Source organism: Aythya fuligula, chromosome 14 (assembly GCF_009819795.1).
Source record: "Aythya fuligula isolate bAytFul2 chromosome 14, bAytFul2.pri, whole genome shotgun sequence".
Taxonomy (NCBI): domain Eukaryota; kingdom Metazoa; phylum Chordata; class Aves; order Anseriformes; family Anatidae; genus Aythya; species Aythya fuligula.
This window is the reverse complement of record NC_045572.1, coordinates 3,956,365-3,970,294: the sequence shown is the minus strand read 5'-3', so window position 1 is coordinate 3,970,294 and position 13,930 is coordinate 3,956,365. Positions and strand designations below refer to the sequence as shown.

Here is a 13,930-nt window from a genome sequence, read left to right as displayed (position 1 = left end):
AGTAGCCAAGGTTTTAGAATTCTATTATGTACTCAAACTAAGGGATAAGGAGAACAAAGTATCAAAGTATTTTTTCCAATGTTCATAGGCCCTAGTCTTATAGGGAGCAAACGCTACTCTTTTGTTTTGAAGCACAGTATCTTGCTGCTTGATACAAACCTGTAACTGTAATACATAGGAAGTACTTTTCCAGTAAGTTTTGAAAGGGTTTTGGATTAAAATGGTTACTGACCCTGTTCAAGAGTAGCCCCACAGCTCTCTAAAAAATTATTTTCCTGACTGTACATGCTAACTTCCTGAATTGATAGTGTTTAATTTAAGAACTTACCCTTTTTACCTAGTTTACATGACGTTCATGTAGTAGCTGTAAATGGTTAAAAATAAGAAAACTAGTTTAACAATAATCATGAGTCAATGAGAAGTCAAACATAGCAGCTATAATAATAATAATAAAAATAAAATAAAATTTAAAAAAATAATTTTTAAAAAAAAGAAGGTGTTTTAGCAGGTGGGGAAGGCAGAAGGGAAAAGTGTGAATCTATACATGCCTATATATTTACATCAGAAATCCCTGCATTCAAATTCTGTAATTTAGACTGCAAACAATACTGACTTTTAATAATGATCACTGGAGAAAAACTGCCAAGAATAACAAATTATTCCCAGAGAGAAACTGTGTGGGTACACAGAATTCACATATTATGTCTAGCTGTTTGTTGCTCATTCTACAAATACATATTAATATTAGAATAGCAGTCTGTTTTCCAGCACTGGTCATATTAATTATTACTGGAGTTCTCTGTCAGCTTCATAGGTTCTCAATGAAAAGTTTTTGAAGACAGTAGTTTATTAAACTCCAACTTCGTCTTTATTAGGCTCACCCAGAACAAGAATCCTGGTAATACTTTATCACAATTGATCACATTGTGTTTTTAACCTATTAGTTGATTATTGTCTTTCCATAGTAATGAAATTTTAAATACCTCAACATGCTGAATTGCAATGGCTATCTCTGCAGTGCCTAGTCCTGCAGGCTGGAGTGCATCCCCTGTAATTCAGTATCTATGTACAGTCTCAGAGGAGGACTCCTAATGGCCAAGATGCTGATACATATGCTGGCTCAACTAGTCAAATCGATATGAGAGCAAGAGTTGCACCTTAATTCAAAAAGCCTGTGTTAGAAAATCTAACTGCTCTATGATTAGTTCCAGCAGGTCTGGGCCACCAGACCCAGAAAATTAAGTTACAACATGTAAAGCTATAAAATGGTAAGGCACCAAGAAAGGAGGGAAGGGAAAAGAAAGAGAAAGGGAAGCGTAAAGTAAGAGATTCTCAAGATCGCCCAGTTTAAACTATCCTTTATATATCAGGGAGATTGCTGTTCAAAGGGGAAAGAAAAAATAAATTAAAAAAAAAAAAGAACAGAAGAAAAAAAAGAACAGAAAACTCTGAATGCATAGGTATTTCGGAGCACCCTCAAAACTGAGCCTATTCCATAATGTTTCCCTGAAAAGCCACTTCAACCATCCTGAGAATTACACAGAAGTTTTCTTATGATCTTATGTTATTGCAACTCTGTTCTAAAACAGCCACAGTTTTAGTTTACCTCATATTTATTAATAGATCTTAATGCTACATCTCTAAAGATCACTTGACTTATGCTACAGTAAAAATGAGAAGAGACACATTAGATTTTGGGTTAGATTTTCTTGTGTTTTCTTCTTCTAAAAGCATTCTTAGGGAGGGGTGTTTAGGTTTATTCTTTTAACTTATTTGCTTGTCTAGTACTGCTGCTATGTAGATCTATTATTAATGCTACCAACATTGTCAGTACAAGTTAGAAAGCAAGCCTAAAGAAATTAATGCATAAAGATGATAAAGATGATAAAATATACATTAATCAAAAAAAAAAAAAAAAAAAAAAAAATAAACAAATGCAAAGTGTTTAAATCAAGTTATCAAGTTACAATGAGAACTACACAGTCTTTTATGAATTGGGGAAGAGGAAGGCAGAGGAGGAAGGTTTTGGTCAATATATTTGCTTTATTAATTAAGATGTATACATGTATATATATATATGTTGTCTCACCTTAATAAATATTTTACACTAGGATCGCATATCTCTCAGGTAACCATTAAAACCAAAGTAAATCTTTGTCCAACAGCAGTACAAGTTACTTGTGTGCACAGGTTATAACAGGAAGTTTGCCTTGAGGCCTTTTTCCCTTGCACAAGATACCCTACATATGATTTGATATTAAAGGCTTCCTCCTTAAGCTTCTCCCACCTGCCTCCATCTCGGGTTATGTACAAGTTATGTATGAGTTATGTACAAGTATGGATATACCAAAAAGAATCATATGCCAGAAAGCTACTCATAAACTGACACAACAAAAGAAAACTAAAAGATGTGATTCCTCTCCAAATAGAATATAAGGAAAGGTTTCCTGTAACATTTTTAATTCAAATCTATGTATGGAGAAACATTTAATTTTAAAAAGGTCACAGGTTCTAGAAAGAAAAATTAGAACTAAAATCAGTGAAATTCTGTTGGATCTGGAAGGGATAAACTAATTTGAACCTAATAGTTGAGTACAATTCATGCCTGACTGCAGAAGGCCTGAAACCTCATCTTGGTGCTATTAGGAATATAAACAAAGAAACAAAGCTGTTACCCTGAGAACCCCTAACAGCAACTATCACTTAAGTATAGCAGTACATTAGTTACTGCTGGACAGAGAATACCTGACCATGTAGACTTAAAACCTGGCCAACCTTAACCACTCCTATGAAATGCTCTTATTGCAATGTGCTCCTTCAAATGTCCAGTAAAGTATTTGGTGACAGACTTACAATGCGAAGAAGAACAAGACAAGAAAACAACGTTTATTTTTTGCAGCTATCAGTGCTGTCCTAAAGTAGTCTGTAAAAATAAAATGTATACAGTATGAAACACCCAAGAAATTCTGAATAGCATGGCGCACTGACACAACTTCATGTGAACGAAAACTGACTGCATTATGCTCAATTCCCACTCTCCCAGGATTTTACTGTAATAACAGTTATCTATTAGATGTTAATAAAAAGAATGGGCAGTTTAAAGGACAAATTTATAGCTATTGTTACAACATGTTACTTTTTTCTAATTCCTGTTCATATTTCAAATAGAATACAAAAAAGCACAGATTTTTAAGTATATGGAAATTAAAAAAAAAAGCTGATGTACAGAAAGGTATTGCCTGTTCTTTACTGAAATTATCTCAGCATGCAAAAAGAGATGCTAAGACATACAAAGCAAGATAATTAACTGTGGTTAAAAAAAAAAAAAAAAAAAAAAAAAAGTCAAAATATTTTAGAAGACCATTGGGCCCAGTCTAATATCATTGTGTTGTTTCAACTTACTTTAGTAACTCCAAACATATATTCTATTTGTTCTTACATTTCACAGCAGAGATTTACTGCTAAACTAGATCTGACCTGAGAATGAGAAAGCAGTCAATTCAGTATAACTGCTGGGTAATAAATTTTGCATCAGATGAAGCCTGGCATTTGGCTCATGCAGAAATACAAAAGCTATGAGCTATGAATGCCAAGTGAGGAACTGCACAATACTAATGTTTGCAATCACCCATTTGAAACCCAGTTTAAACTCCAATAACTCTGGAGAGAGCGCTCTTTTAAGCACAGTTTGGTTACAAAGCATACAGGAAGAAAGCCTGCCTTTCAAAGCAACCTCTTTAAGGAATGTTTTTCCACAATCTTTTTTTTTTTTCCCTTAAAGGAGATCTACCTTCATTCACCATGCTGTATCAGCAGATGAAGTCGGAAAGATGGTATTTTCTTTAAATAATATAAATATATATATATATGTGAAAGAAAGATAACTGGTTCTTTTTGATTTAAAATTACATGGCATACAGAAAAAAAAAATCACTAATTTCTACCTTCTGCTAGGATACGTCACAAGTTCCTATTCATCTTAAAATACTGCATTCAAAAAAGGAGTCCTCAACTTTTAAGGCAACTTGTAATGCTAGAATGCTCTCTCATACACTGAAGATCTTAATTTTTCAGATTGATTGACTAATGAATATCCAATGCAGGTACTAGATAACAAATATAGCTTAATACTGGGGAAAATCTCAGGCAAACTAATAGTTTAACTGTACACCTGACACGTAATTTTAGCCAAGAATCTGAAGACCTCTTTTGAGGGTGATCAGAAAATACGTTTGACACAGATACTAAACCTATTCTGAATTATTTGTATTAACACTATTATGTCAAAAAACAGACCTCAGAAAGAGAATTTCATTGTTTAGAAAAATCACAGATAAAATTATGTTAGGAAAAAGGACAATAAAAGTAATGCCAGACTAAAGTACTTTGCATAACAGAAAGTCTTGTCATCCTTCATGCCTTCACAGCAAAACTTCCAAATAACATACCAGAAGTGGCACCTAAAATAGAGAGGAACTTTCTTTGGTAGGTGGATTTGTCAACAACGTGCAGAAAAAGCTTATTCAAAACTTGCAATCAATGACAAAGATTTTAAGTTATATTCTCAGATCTAAACTGCCATCAGCGTTCCTAACATTTGCTTTATTGATACTAACCTTGAGAGATATTTATATTTCAACACTCTCTTTTCATGAACAATGAGAGTACCAAGCCAGAACTGAAGGACAACTAAAAGCTAAACCAAACCAAGATGATCTGTTTCAGACTTCTGAGCTCTGAGTATAGTTTGTGTTACAAGCATTTCATTGTGAAGACCTTGTAAACAAAAATGGTGGTACAACTTGGTCTTTTGCATAACATTTTGAAAACCAAACACCTTATGATCAGAAAACAGCTAAAAATAACTGCTTTGAGTAGTTCCAGTGTCAAGGTTAACCAAAACCAGATACAGCATCTCTTTTTGACAAGACTATAGCTATACTAGAATCATAGAAACATAGAATATCCTGAGTTGGAAGGGACCCTTAAGGATCATCAAGTCCAACTCCTGGCACCGCACAGGTCTACCCAAAAGTTCAGACCATGTGACTAAGTGCACAGTCCAATCTCTTCTTAAATTCAGACAGGCTCGGTGCAGTGACCACTTCCCTGGGGAGCCTGTTCCAGTGTGCAACCACCCTCTCTGTGAAGAACCCCCTCCTGATGTCAAGCCTAAACTTCCCCTGCCTCAGCTTAACCCCGTTCCCGCGGGTCCTGTCACTGATGTTAATGGAGAAAAGGTCTCCTGCCTCTCGACACCCCCTTACGAGGAAGTTGTAGACTGCGATGAGGTCTCCCCTCAGCCTCCTCTTCTCTAGGCTGAACAGGCCCAGTGACCTCAGCCGTTCTTCGTACGTCTTCCCCTCCAGGCCTTTCACCGTCTTCATAGCCCTCCTCTGGACACTCTCCAACAGTTTCATGTCCTTTTTACACTGTGGTGCCCAGAACTGCACACAGTACTCGAGGTGAGGCCGCACCAGCGCAGAGTAGAGCGGGACAATCACCTCCCTTGACCTACTAGCGATGCCGTGCTTGATGCACCCTAGGACACGGTTGGCCCTCCTGGCTGCCAGGGCACACTGCTGGCTCATATTCAACTTGCTGTCTACCACGACCCCCAGATCCCTCTCTTCTAGGCTGCTCTCCAGCGTCTCATCGCCCAGTCTGTACGTGCAGCCAGGGTTTCCCTGTCCCAGGTGCAGGACCCGGCACTTGCTCTTATTGAACTTCATGCGGTTGGTGATCGCCCAGCTCTCCAACCTATCCAGATCCCTCTGCAAGGCCTTTCCACCCTCATTCGAGTCCACAACTCCTCCAAGTTTGGTGTCATCAGCAAACTTGCTCAAAATACCTTCTATTCCTACATCCAGATCGTTTATAAAAATATTGAAAAGTACCGGCCCTAAAATGGAGCCTTGAGGGACCCCACTGGTGACCGCCCGCCAGCCTGACGCAGCCCCATTTACCATAACCCTTTGGGCCCTGCCCGTTAGCCAATTGCTCACCCATCGTATGATGTTTTTATTTAGCTGTATGGTGGACATTTTGTCCAGTAGGATCCTATGGGAAACCGTGTCAAAAGCCTTGCTGAAGTCCAAAAAAATCACATCAGCTGGTTTCCCTTGGTCCACCATACGGGTGATCTTATCATAAAAGGAAATCAGGTTAGTTAGGCAGGACCTACCCTTCACAAACCCATGCTGGCTGGGACCAATGACTGCTTTGTCCCCCAGGTGCGCCTCAATGAGTTCAAGAACCAACTTCTCCATGATTTTACCAGGCACTGACGTGAGACTGACAGGCCTGTAATTGCTAGGGTCTTCTTTCTGACCCTTCTTGAAAATCGGCACAACATTTGCCAGCTTCCAGTCTACCGGGACCTCTCCAAATTCCCAGGATCGTTGAAAAATAATGGAGAGAGGTTCCGCGATGACGTCTGCCAGCTCTTTCAGCACCCGGGGATGAATCCCATCCGGACCCATGGACTTGTAGGGATCCAGGTGGAGTAGCAAATCCCGCACACGTTCAGGGTCGGTTGGGAGTTTGTCATCCCCACCGTCCTGATCCTCCAGCTCAGGGCACCCTGGGTCCCGAAGCCCATCATCGGCATTGAAGACAGAGGCAAAGAAGGCGTTAAGCGTCTCTGCTTTGCCTATGTCATTGTCTGTGAGGAGACCTTCCCTATCAAGGAGCGGCCCTATGTATTCTTTAGTTCTCCTTTTTCCATTCACATATCTAAAAAAACCCTTTTTATTTTCTCTCACAGACACAGCCAGCTTCAACTCTAGCTGTGCTTTGGCCACACGAACTTTCTCCCTACAAACACGAACAGCATCCCTGTATTCTTTCCATGACACCTGGCCCTCCTTCCAGTAGCGAAACACTCTCTGTTTCCCCCTAATCTCCATTAGAATGTTCCTGGTCAGCCACGCCGGCCTCCTGCCCCGCCTGCCTGACTTGCGATATTTAGGAATTGCCTGATCTTGTGCTTCTAGGAGGCATCGCTTAAAGAATGACCAGCACTGGTGGACATCGAGGCCTTCAAGAGCAGTTTCCCAGGGGACCTTGTTGACTAGTTCCTTGAGCAGCCTGAAGTCCGCTTTCCCCAAATCTAGGGATGAGGTTTTGGTGGCACTTTTCCTTCTGTCACCGTAAATTTTGAACTCAACCACTTCATGGTCGCTATGACCAAGGCGGCCACCAATCACCACATCTCCCATTTTACTAATGGAAAAGACAAAAACACTGAGCAAAATACCTAAAATTGCTTAAGAAATACTCCAGTCTTTTATAATGGAAGAATAAAAAAATCCCTAAAGACTATTTATTTAAAGCATGTTTATTTCCTAAAGAATTTAATCCCATCAAAATACCCACTCAAATTTAGAATAAATTTACATGTACAAATTTCTAGATGTCTGCAGCTGGAAACTGCGTAAAATGTAATGAACAGTACTTCCTAATGTATGAACCACACTTAGATCCAGATAAAATCAACGTATAAAAATAGAGCATGTCCCAAGTCTTAATCTATATCTACTTTCCAAGTTACCTCAAATATTAATGTCAGTAAAAGAACTTTACTAACAGATTTTCTAAAGAATTTTTTTCTAACATTAACAGAAGCAGGAAAGTAAGGAATTACTGATTTTATTATTATTATTATGAGAAAAAAAAATACTTTAGCTCTCTAAAATAAACTTTATTCATCTGGGCATAACAACACAGACTAGCAGGAACAAGTCTGTGGAGCGTTTCAATTCAGTTACCAACAATTTGCACTCCCCTTCATAAAGAGGGCAGATAAGAACACATTAAGAACAGGAGGAGGATGAACAGTTGTCAAATCAGTAATCAAGAAAAAAAGAACACCCTCATGAAATGTCGAATAATGACCTGGAAACTAAAATGAGGCACTTGAGCTGAAGCATCAATCATCCAGATAGGGAGAAGTAATATTTAGATGACTCCTGTACACAAAGGCTGAACAACCCACAGAGAAAATGGCTCCAGTAGCTTGTATGATCTAGTTGCAGTCTGATGTGCTATCTCTAGGTAAATATGTCTAAGCAAAGAAAGACCTTACAAGAACAGAGATTACCTCAGAAAAGAGAACTGGGTGTTTGACAGACAAAGCACAATGCAAACACTTTAAAATGTCTGTACACAAATGCAAGAGAAACAAGGGATTAGACAAGGGTTTAATTAATGATGCAAATTATTAGATACTTTGATTTAAAGGTGAAGGCAGACACTGACTGCCCGCAGAATGCTTTAAACAAGTTGTATGGCATGATAGGAAGTATAAAAAAATGACTTTTTATTAGACAGGAGATTACAGTGTTATCTCCACAGAGAAGTGGGATAACCTCCTAGAATTTCCTGAGTTACATAAAACACGGTAGTCACAACACTAGAAGTATTTAGTAGAGAACAATCATATGCCATTAACAAGCACACATATGAAATAATAATTTTAGCAATTAAGTGTGTACTAGATAATTTACCTTCTGTTCAAAGGGGCTCAAAAGAGCTATACTTTTATGCCTCAGTACTGTCTGTACCTTCCTGTATCTAGACTGTACCCAATTCTTGAAATAAAACTAAGCCAAGTAATTTATTTTAAAAGCAACCACATCTAATTGTTGACTGACGGACAATTTAATCAGGCTACCTGGTCAAGTTAACCAGATGATTAAACACTGTTCCTGTGAAATAACATTCAGTAATGGTTTCAACACAAAGACTTACGAAGACAAAGATTTACAAAGACAAGTAAATACCAAAATGAAAGTATAACTACATGCATGCATGCATGTATGTGTATAGTACAAAAGCATACATAGATAGGAAAGAAGACTTTTTCAACTAAAAATGTTTAGACTGTTAATTCATTCATTCATTAAATATAACACATTTAAAGCTAGGAATATTTTGTAAAAAGACAACATAACAGCCTTGCTTACAAGTTCACACAGGCAGGTTATTTCAAATACTAGTTGTAGGACCCCGGTGTTGTGATAACACACTATAGCCAATTATAAAAGTAATTGGATGGGTTTCCTCCTTCCAGTTTTCATGAGGTAAAGGGTAAGCAGTAAGAGTAAGCGTTGACAAAATGAAGCCAGAGGAAACAGCATTCACACATGTAAATTACGGAGCAGTTAGAAGAGGAAAGGAATGCCAAGGCACCTCATTAGTAATTAATATACATTGACCATATGGTGTTTTACCATAACAGTGTTTTAGTTATCTTTCCAGCACAGGTACCCTGTCAAAGAAAGACAAGTTTAAGTGAAAGCTCCATTATTATTACTAAAATCAATCTAGAAAACTGAATATATCATTAGCATATCCCAAGACACAAAACAAACACAAGACCTGACTAAGAGTTGCTAGCATTTGTTTTCAAATGTTTTGAATGGCGGATCCTGCTTTGGTTCATTTACAAATGGTGAATTCCAACAATATCAGAGATCTAAGAGAAAGAGCTTCCTACTTTAACACAAAACAGTTGCTAGTTTGAAGAAATGGTAAAACAGCATCCATTTTCCTACAGCTATTTCATTGAAACTCCTTGTAAAACTGGTACAGTACAACAAATAACATAAATGTCTACCAAGGATTACTGTAGAAGAAAACAGTTCTGACTTGAAACATACCTTGTCTTGGAAACTCATCTGACTCCCTGTGAACCAGGTCAGAAACACGATTTCCATAGTGCATCCTGGTGTCATGATCATAAGCTTTCAGAGTCTCACTTGAGCTGTAGGACTTCTGTGTTGGGACTCTGCAGTCTTCACTGTCCAGTGAAGAGCTGGTATAGCGACATTCCTTCCCACACCGGCCCCTCGTCAAAGAGCGGTGTCTTCGATCTTTTATGTCCATTGTTGTCTGTCAGATAGATTGTTTTCAGAAAAGCCGCTCTCGTATTTGGGGTCAGTCACTATCACCTAGAAAATTAAAGGATAACACAAAATGAGCAACGTTTTGTTTTATTCTATTTTCCCAATGTATCCTTGAAGAAAAATTCAGCACAGCTTGAGAGGAAAAAAAAGACACACATCATGTATCCCTAGAAATTGAAATAATTGACCTGAATAGAAGGGTACGAGGGAAAAAAAAATAAAAAGAGAAAAATCAAATTCTGTATCAGAACTGCATTTTATCTAAATGATCATCATACTGAAAAGTTTAAAATATAATGATAAAGCAAAAACAGTTATCTTCTGATTTTTTGAATGAGCAGAGATAACAATACGGAAATGACAGCATAGTATTTCTTCCTGTTATACAACAGTGCAAAGAAAATCAGACCAAAACCAGCTTTAAATATTTCCTTTCTTACAGGAGGGCTTGCAATTTAGAATGAAGCTTGCAGGACAGTTGCACATAGAAGATTATTCCTACTCAGTATTAATGCATAACAGTAGTGTACGTTATGCTTTAACAGCATGTTCACAAGCAGCAGAAAGTAATTTTATTGCCCCTGAAATCTAAGGCCCTGTTCTGACAAAAAGTTTGGACCAGACATCTCCAGCGATCCTTCTGAGACTCGATATTTCCACTCTTCTATGAGGCTCTAAGCACACTGTGGGAAGTGGCTGCTCTTGTGCACCACAGAACATGATCACACCATCTTCTTCGTTGTCCCTCAAGATGACCAGTTTCCCCATCTCGGCAGTTGCAGTTCTTCAAAATTTTGCAAGTATTTTCTTGCTCATGGACCAGAAAGAGAGAGATTCTTGTAGTCTACTTAACTGGGACACACTTACTGAGGCATATACACTGTAATAGATGCCCATTAGCATGCATAAACTGCAAAATGAAAGATACTGTAGAAAGCAAGAAATACAGTCAGCATGAGCACCCTACCCACTGGGTACTAATTATTTCGAGTTGGTATTTGTATCGATGTCTTTCTCTTGTGGTATCCCAGGCCCAGGTCTGTACTGCTTCTTAGAAACCCTCATGACAAAACCTTTTTCTGGAAATGCAACCTTCGCCCACAAAAAACACATCGACGTGCTACCAAACAAAACTGGAAAAAAAAAACATATGCTTTTCTGTATGCAGTTAAGGAGGTGAGGAAATGGCTGTGGCTCATTTAGCTGGGAAAGCCAAAGGCACTGCCTTTCCCAGTGCTCCCCTCTGTGGGGGTGTCAACTCTGTGCCCACCAGACACGGGGAGCAGGTCCCCCTTGCCCGCCGCTACCAGCTCTGGCCAGAGCTCTTGCTTCAACTGCCCTGGAGTACGATTCCCCCTGCCACGACAGCTACCAACTCCAGCAGAAAGATGATGAAAAAGCCATAACACAGGCATGTCTTGCATCGCTGCAGTTGCTCACACAGCACATTTAAGGGGGTCACAACACTGGCGTAAGTATTGGCTAAAATACTTTCAGTATTTTGCTTTTTGGCTGCAATAAATGACGTCCCTATGAAAGGATAAATGTACTTGGCCAGATTTGCTAGTGAACTTGAGAGAAGATTTCTTGGCTTCATTTAGACTCTGACATTTAGACTTGTGGTTTTTAACACCTATATTTTAAAGAAGGAAGTCAGGTAACCAGGAGGAACAGCTGCTTTAAGCCACCCACAAGTACTGTCAGTCTGTGAGTGATAAAAAGTATAAACATGCTTACTTTTCTCTTTTTTTCTCTTATTTTCATCTGTCATGCTACATTTCAGAGGGGAAAACAGCATACAGAAAGCCAAAACAAAATCAGAAAGCATTCAGCACTTAAAAAGGTAGGGCTATCTTTGGTATATTAGATTAAGGTTAAAACTTTAAAGAAAAACAAAACACCCAAAATATTCTTCCCATTTCTCACCCCTCTGAACATCTAGTGGCTAAACTGACTTCTATATACCTTTATTCTTCAGCTGAATTCTTTGGTCCTGCAATATTTATTGCAGTGTAAAGCACATAAATACCCTTGCTAGCACTGGTGGCACAAACCCTTGCTTGAAGTTTGAGGAGATAATGATCGTTCAGAAGATTAACAATGCCTGGCTCTTTGATCCCAGTTCAATACTATCTCATCAAACTCAGATATCAATACATCACAGTTATAAAACACAGAAACAGATGAATACAGTATAGAACTGAGCAAAAACTGGCAATTACTCTCTGTCTGTCTTCACATTACTGTTTTGTACTTTACAAAAGCCTATTCCATATGAAGGTATTGCCTATTTATCAGTTCAGAAAAACAAACATCTTTTCTTTTTCATGATTGTTGTACTTTAAGCTGTCTGGCCTTATTTCTATTGTTTATGAAAGAACATCTATTTCCTTGTTACATTAAAAAGAAGGATTTACTATGACTGAGATAGTGCTTCTGAGTATTTCCATGATGTTAGCCTATTAAAATATCATCTCAGGCAGATAGAATTAATTGAAATTGTTCCCACAATAAGTTTTCTTAACAGAGTTTAGTGAAATTATGCTACAAATACAAAAATATTGGGTAATGGTAAGATACCATAATCTGCCCTTGCAGCACCTGTAGTGCTGCATCCAGGTCCACGGCCCCAGCACAAGAAGGACATGGATCTGTTGGAGCAGGTCCAGAGTAGGCCACGAGGCTGATCAGAGGACTGGAGCTGTATCTGCTGCTGATGCACAGATCTACATTGGGCAAGCAGCAACTTACACGTATCTAACAAACTTTAGACTCACCATTCACCCCATGGAAGCTTTCCTGTGGTCACATGCAGGAGCTGTATATCTGCACATAACAATAGCAGTGGTTGCAAGAGTGCAACAATCCAATAGCATTAATATCCAATAGCATTAAAACACTGTATGTGTCCTACAGGCTAAGAAAAAAAAAAAAAAGGAAGAAAAAAAAAAAGCTAAGAAATGAAAAATTGTTTTCTTTAAAATAAATTGTTTAAAAACATTTGACCACTTCTTTTTGTTAGCAAAGTCAAATCGATAGGAGGCATGGAGGGAGGACTCAAAATGAATTTTAATGGCTCAGTGAAGCCTACACTAAAACTCCCTTTAAATCTGAAGTTGGTTCTTACACTGATCTTATTTATGTGCTTGTTTCTTGAATTTTCTAATGATCCCTTACTATTACAGTGCACATGGCCATTAGAACTGCCACTCAGTATAGACAGAATGCAATAATCACTTGCAAGTTCAAGAGAAAACAAAGCACTTCACATTTACTTTGTGCCCCTAAATAACCCAGCACAACTAGATCAAAACGTTGCAATGGTGCAAACAATATTAGAAAGTCTTTTTTTAAAAAAGAAAAAAACACATAGTACACCGTGTACCTATCTTCATTAAAAAAGCAGGTCTTAAAAGCCTGTACTTCTTTTCATCAATAACAATTGGAAATAAGCTTGTGATTTAGAGATTCAAATGCTGTTCACTATGAGGAAAAATTGATAATTCAGCTTTGACACAGTACAAATTTTCAGTGAATAAATAAAAGGATTATTTAACTGCTGTATTTTTCACGTCTCTTAATATTACTGAAAAGTACATCTTTTACTTCTGGATCGCCTCTGCTTTTTTTAATAAAAGAAAATAAATAAAATGGAACTTTAGATGAAATAAGAAGACTGTTGCAAGAATAACATTGATGACAATTGTGCTGTTTGTGATTTCTGGTTAAGAAAATCCAAGTATATTTGGACAGTCTGTTTGGTACAATAATGTAAACTCATTTTCTATTGATGTCTTCCTTCTGATTTCTCAGGTTTTTGTGTTTTTTTTTTTTTTTTTTATTTTATTTTACTCAGACACTGAAGTTTCCTTTTAGTGTAGCTAATCTTTCTAGATATCATGCTGAAAATGAGATGTGTTTAGCACAACATTTGAAACAGCAGTTTTAGAACTGTTTTGATGAATGATTTTAGTTAAGTAGCAAAAGACAAACAGTGCTTACAGGCATTACGTGTTGTTCTT

At 37.8% G+C, this 13,930-nt stretch overlaps 1 protein-coding gene across 2 annotated transcripts in view; it reads right to left on the bottom strand.

The window, feature by feature from the left end:
* TENM2 (teneurin transmembrane protein 2) overlaps positions 1-13,930 on the bottom strand; it is an 895,032-nt gene that overhangs the window by 515,122 nt on the left and 365,980 nt on the right. For both annotated transcript variants that reach the window (XM_032196709.1, XM_032196710.1), the window contains one exon: positions 9,663-9,953. In XM_032196709.1, the coding sequence (XP_032052600.1) occupies positions 9,663-9,888 (226 nt within the window). In that variant the 5' untranslated portion in view covers positions 9,889-9,953. The remainder of the gene's footprint in view (positions 1-9,662; positions 9,954-13,930) is intronic.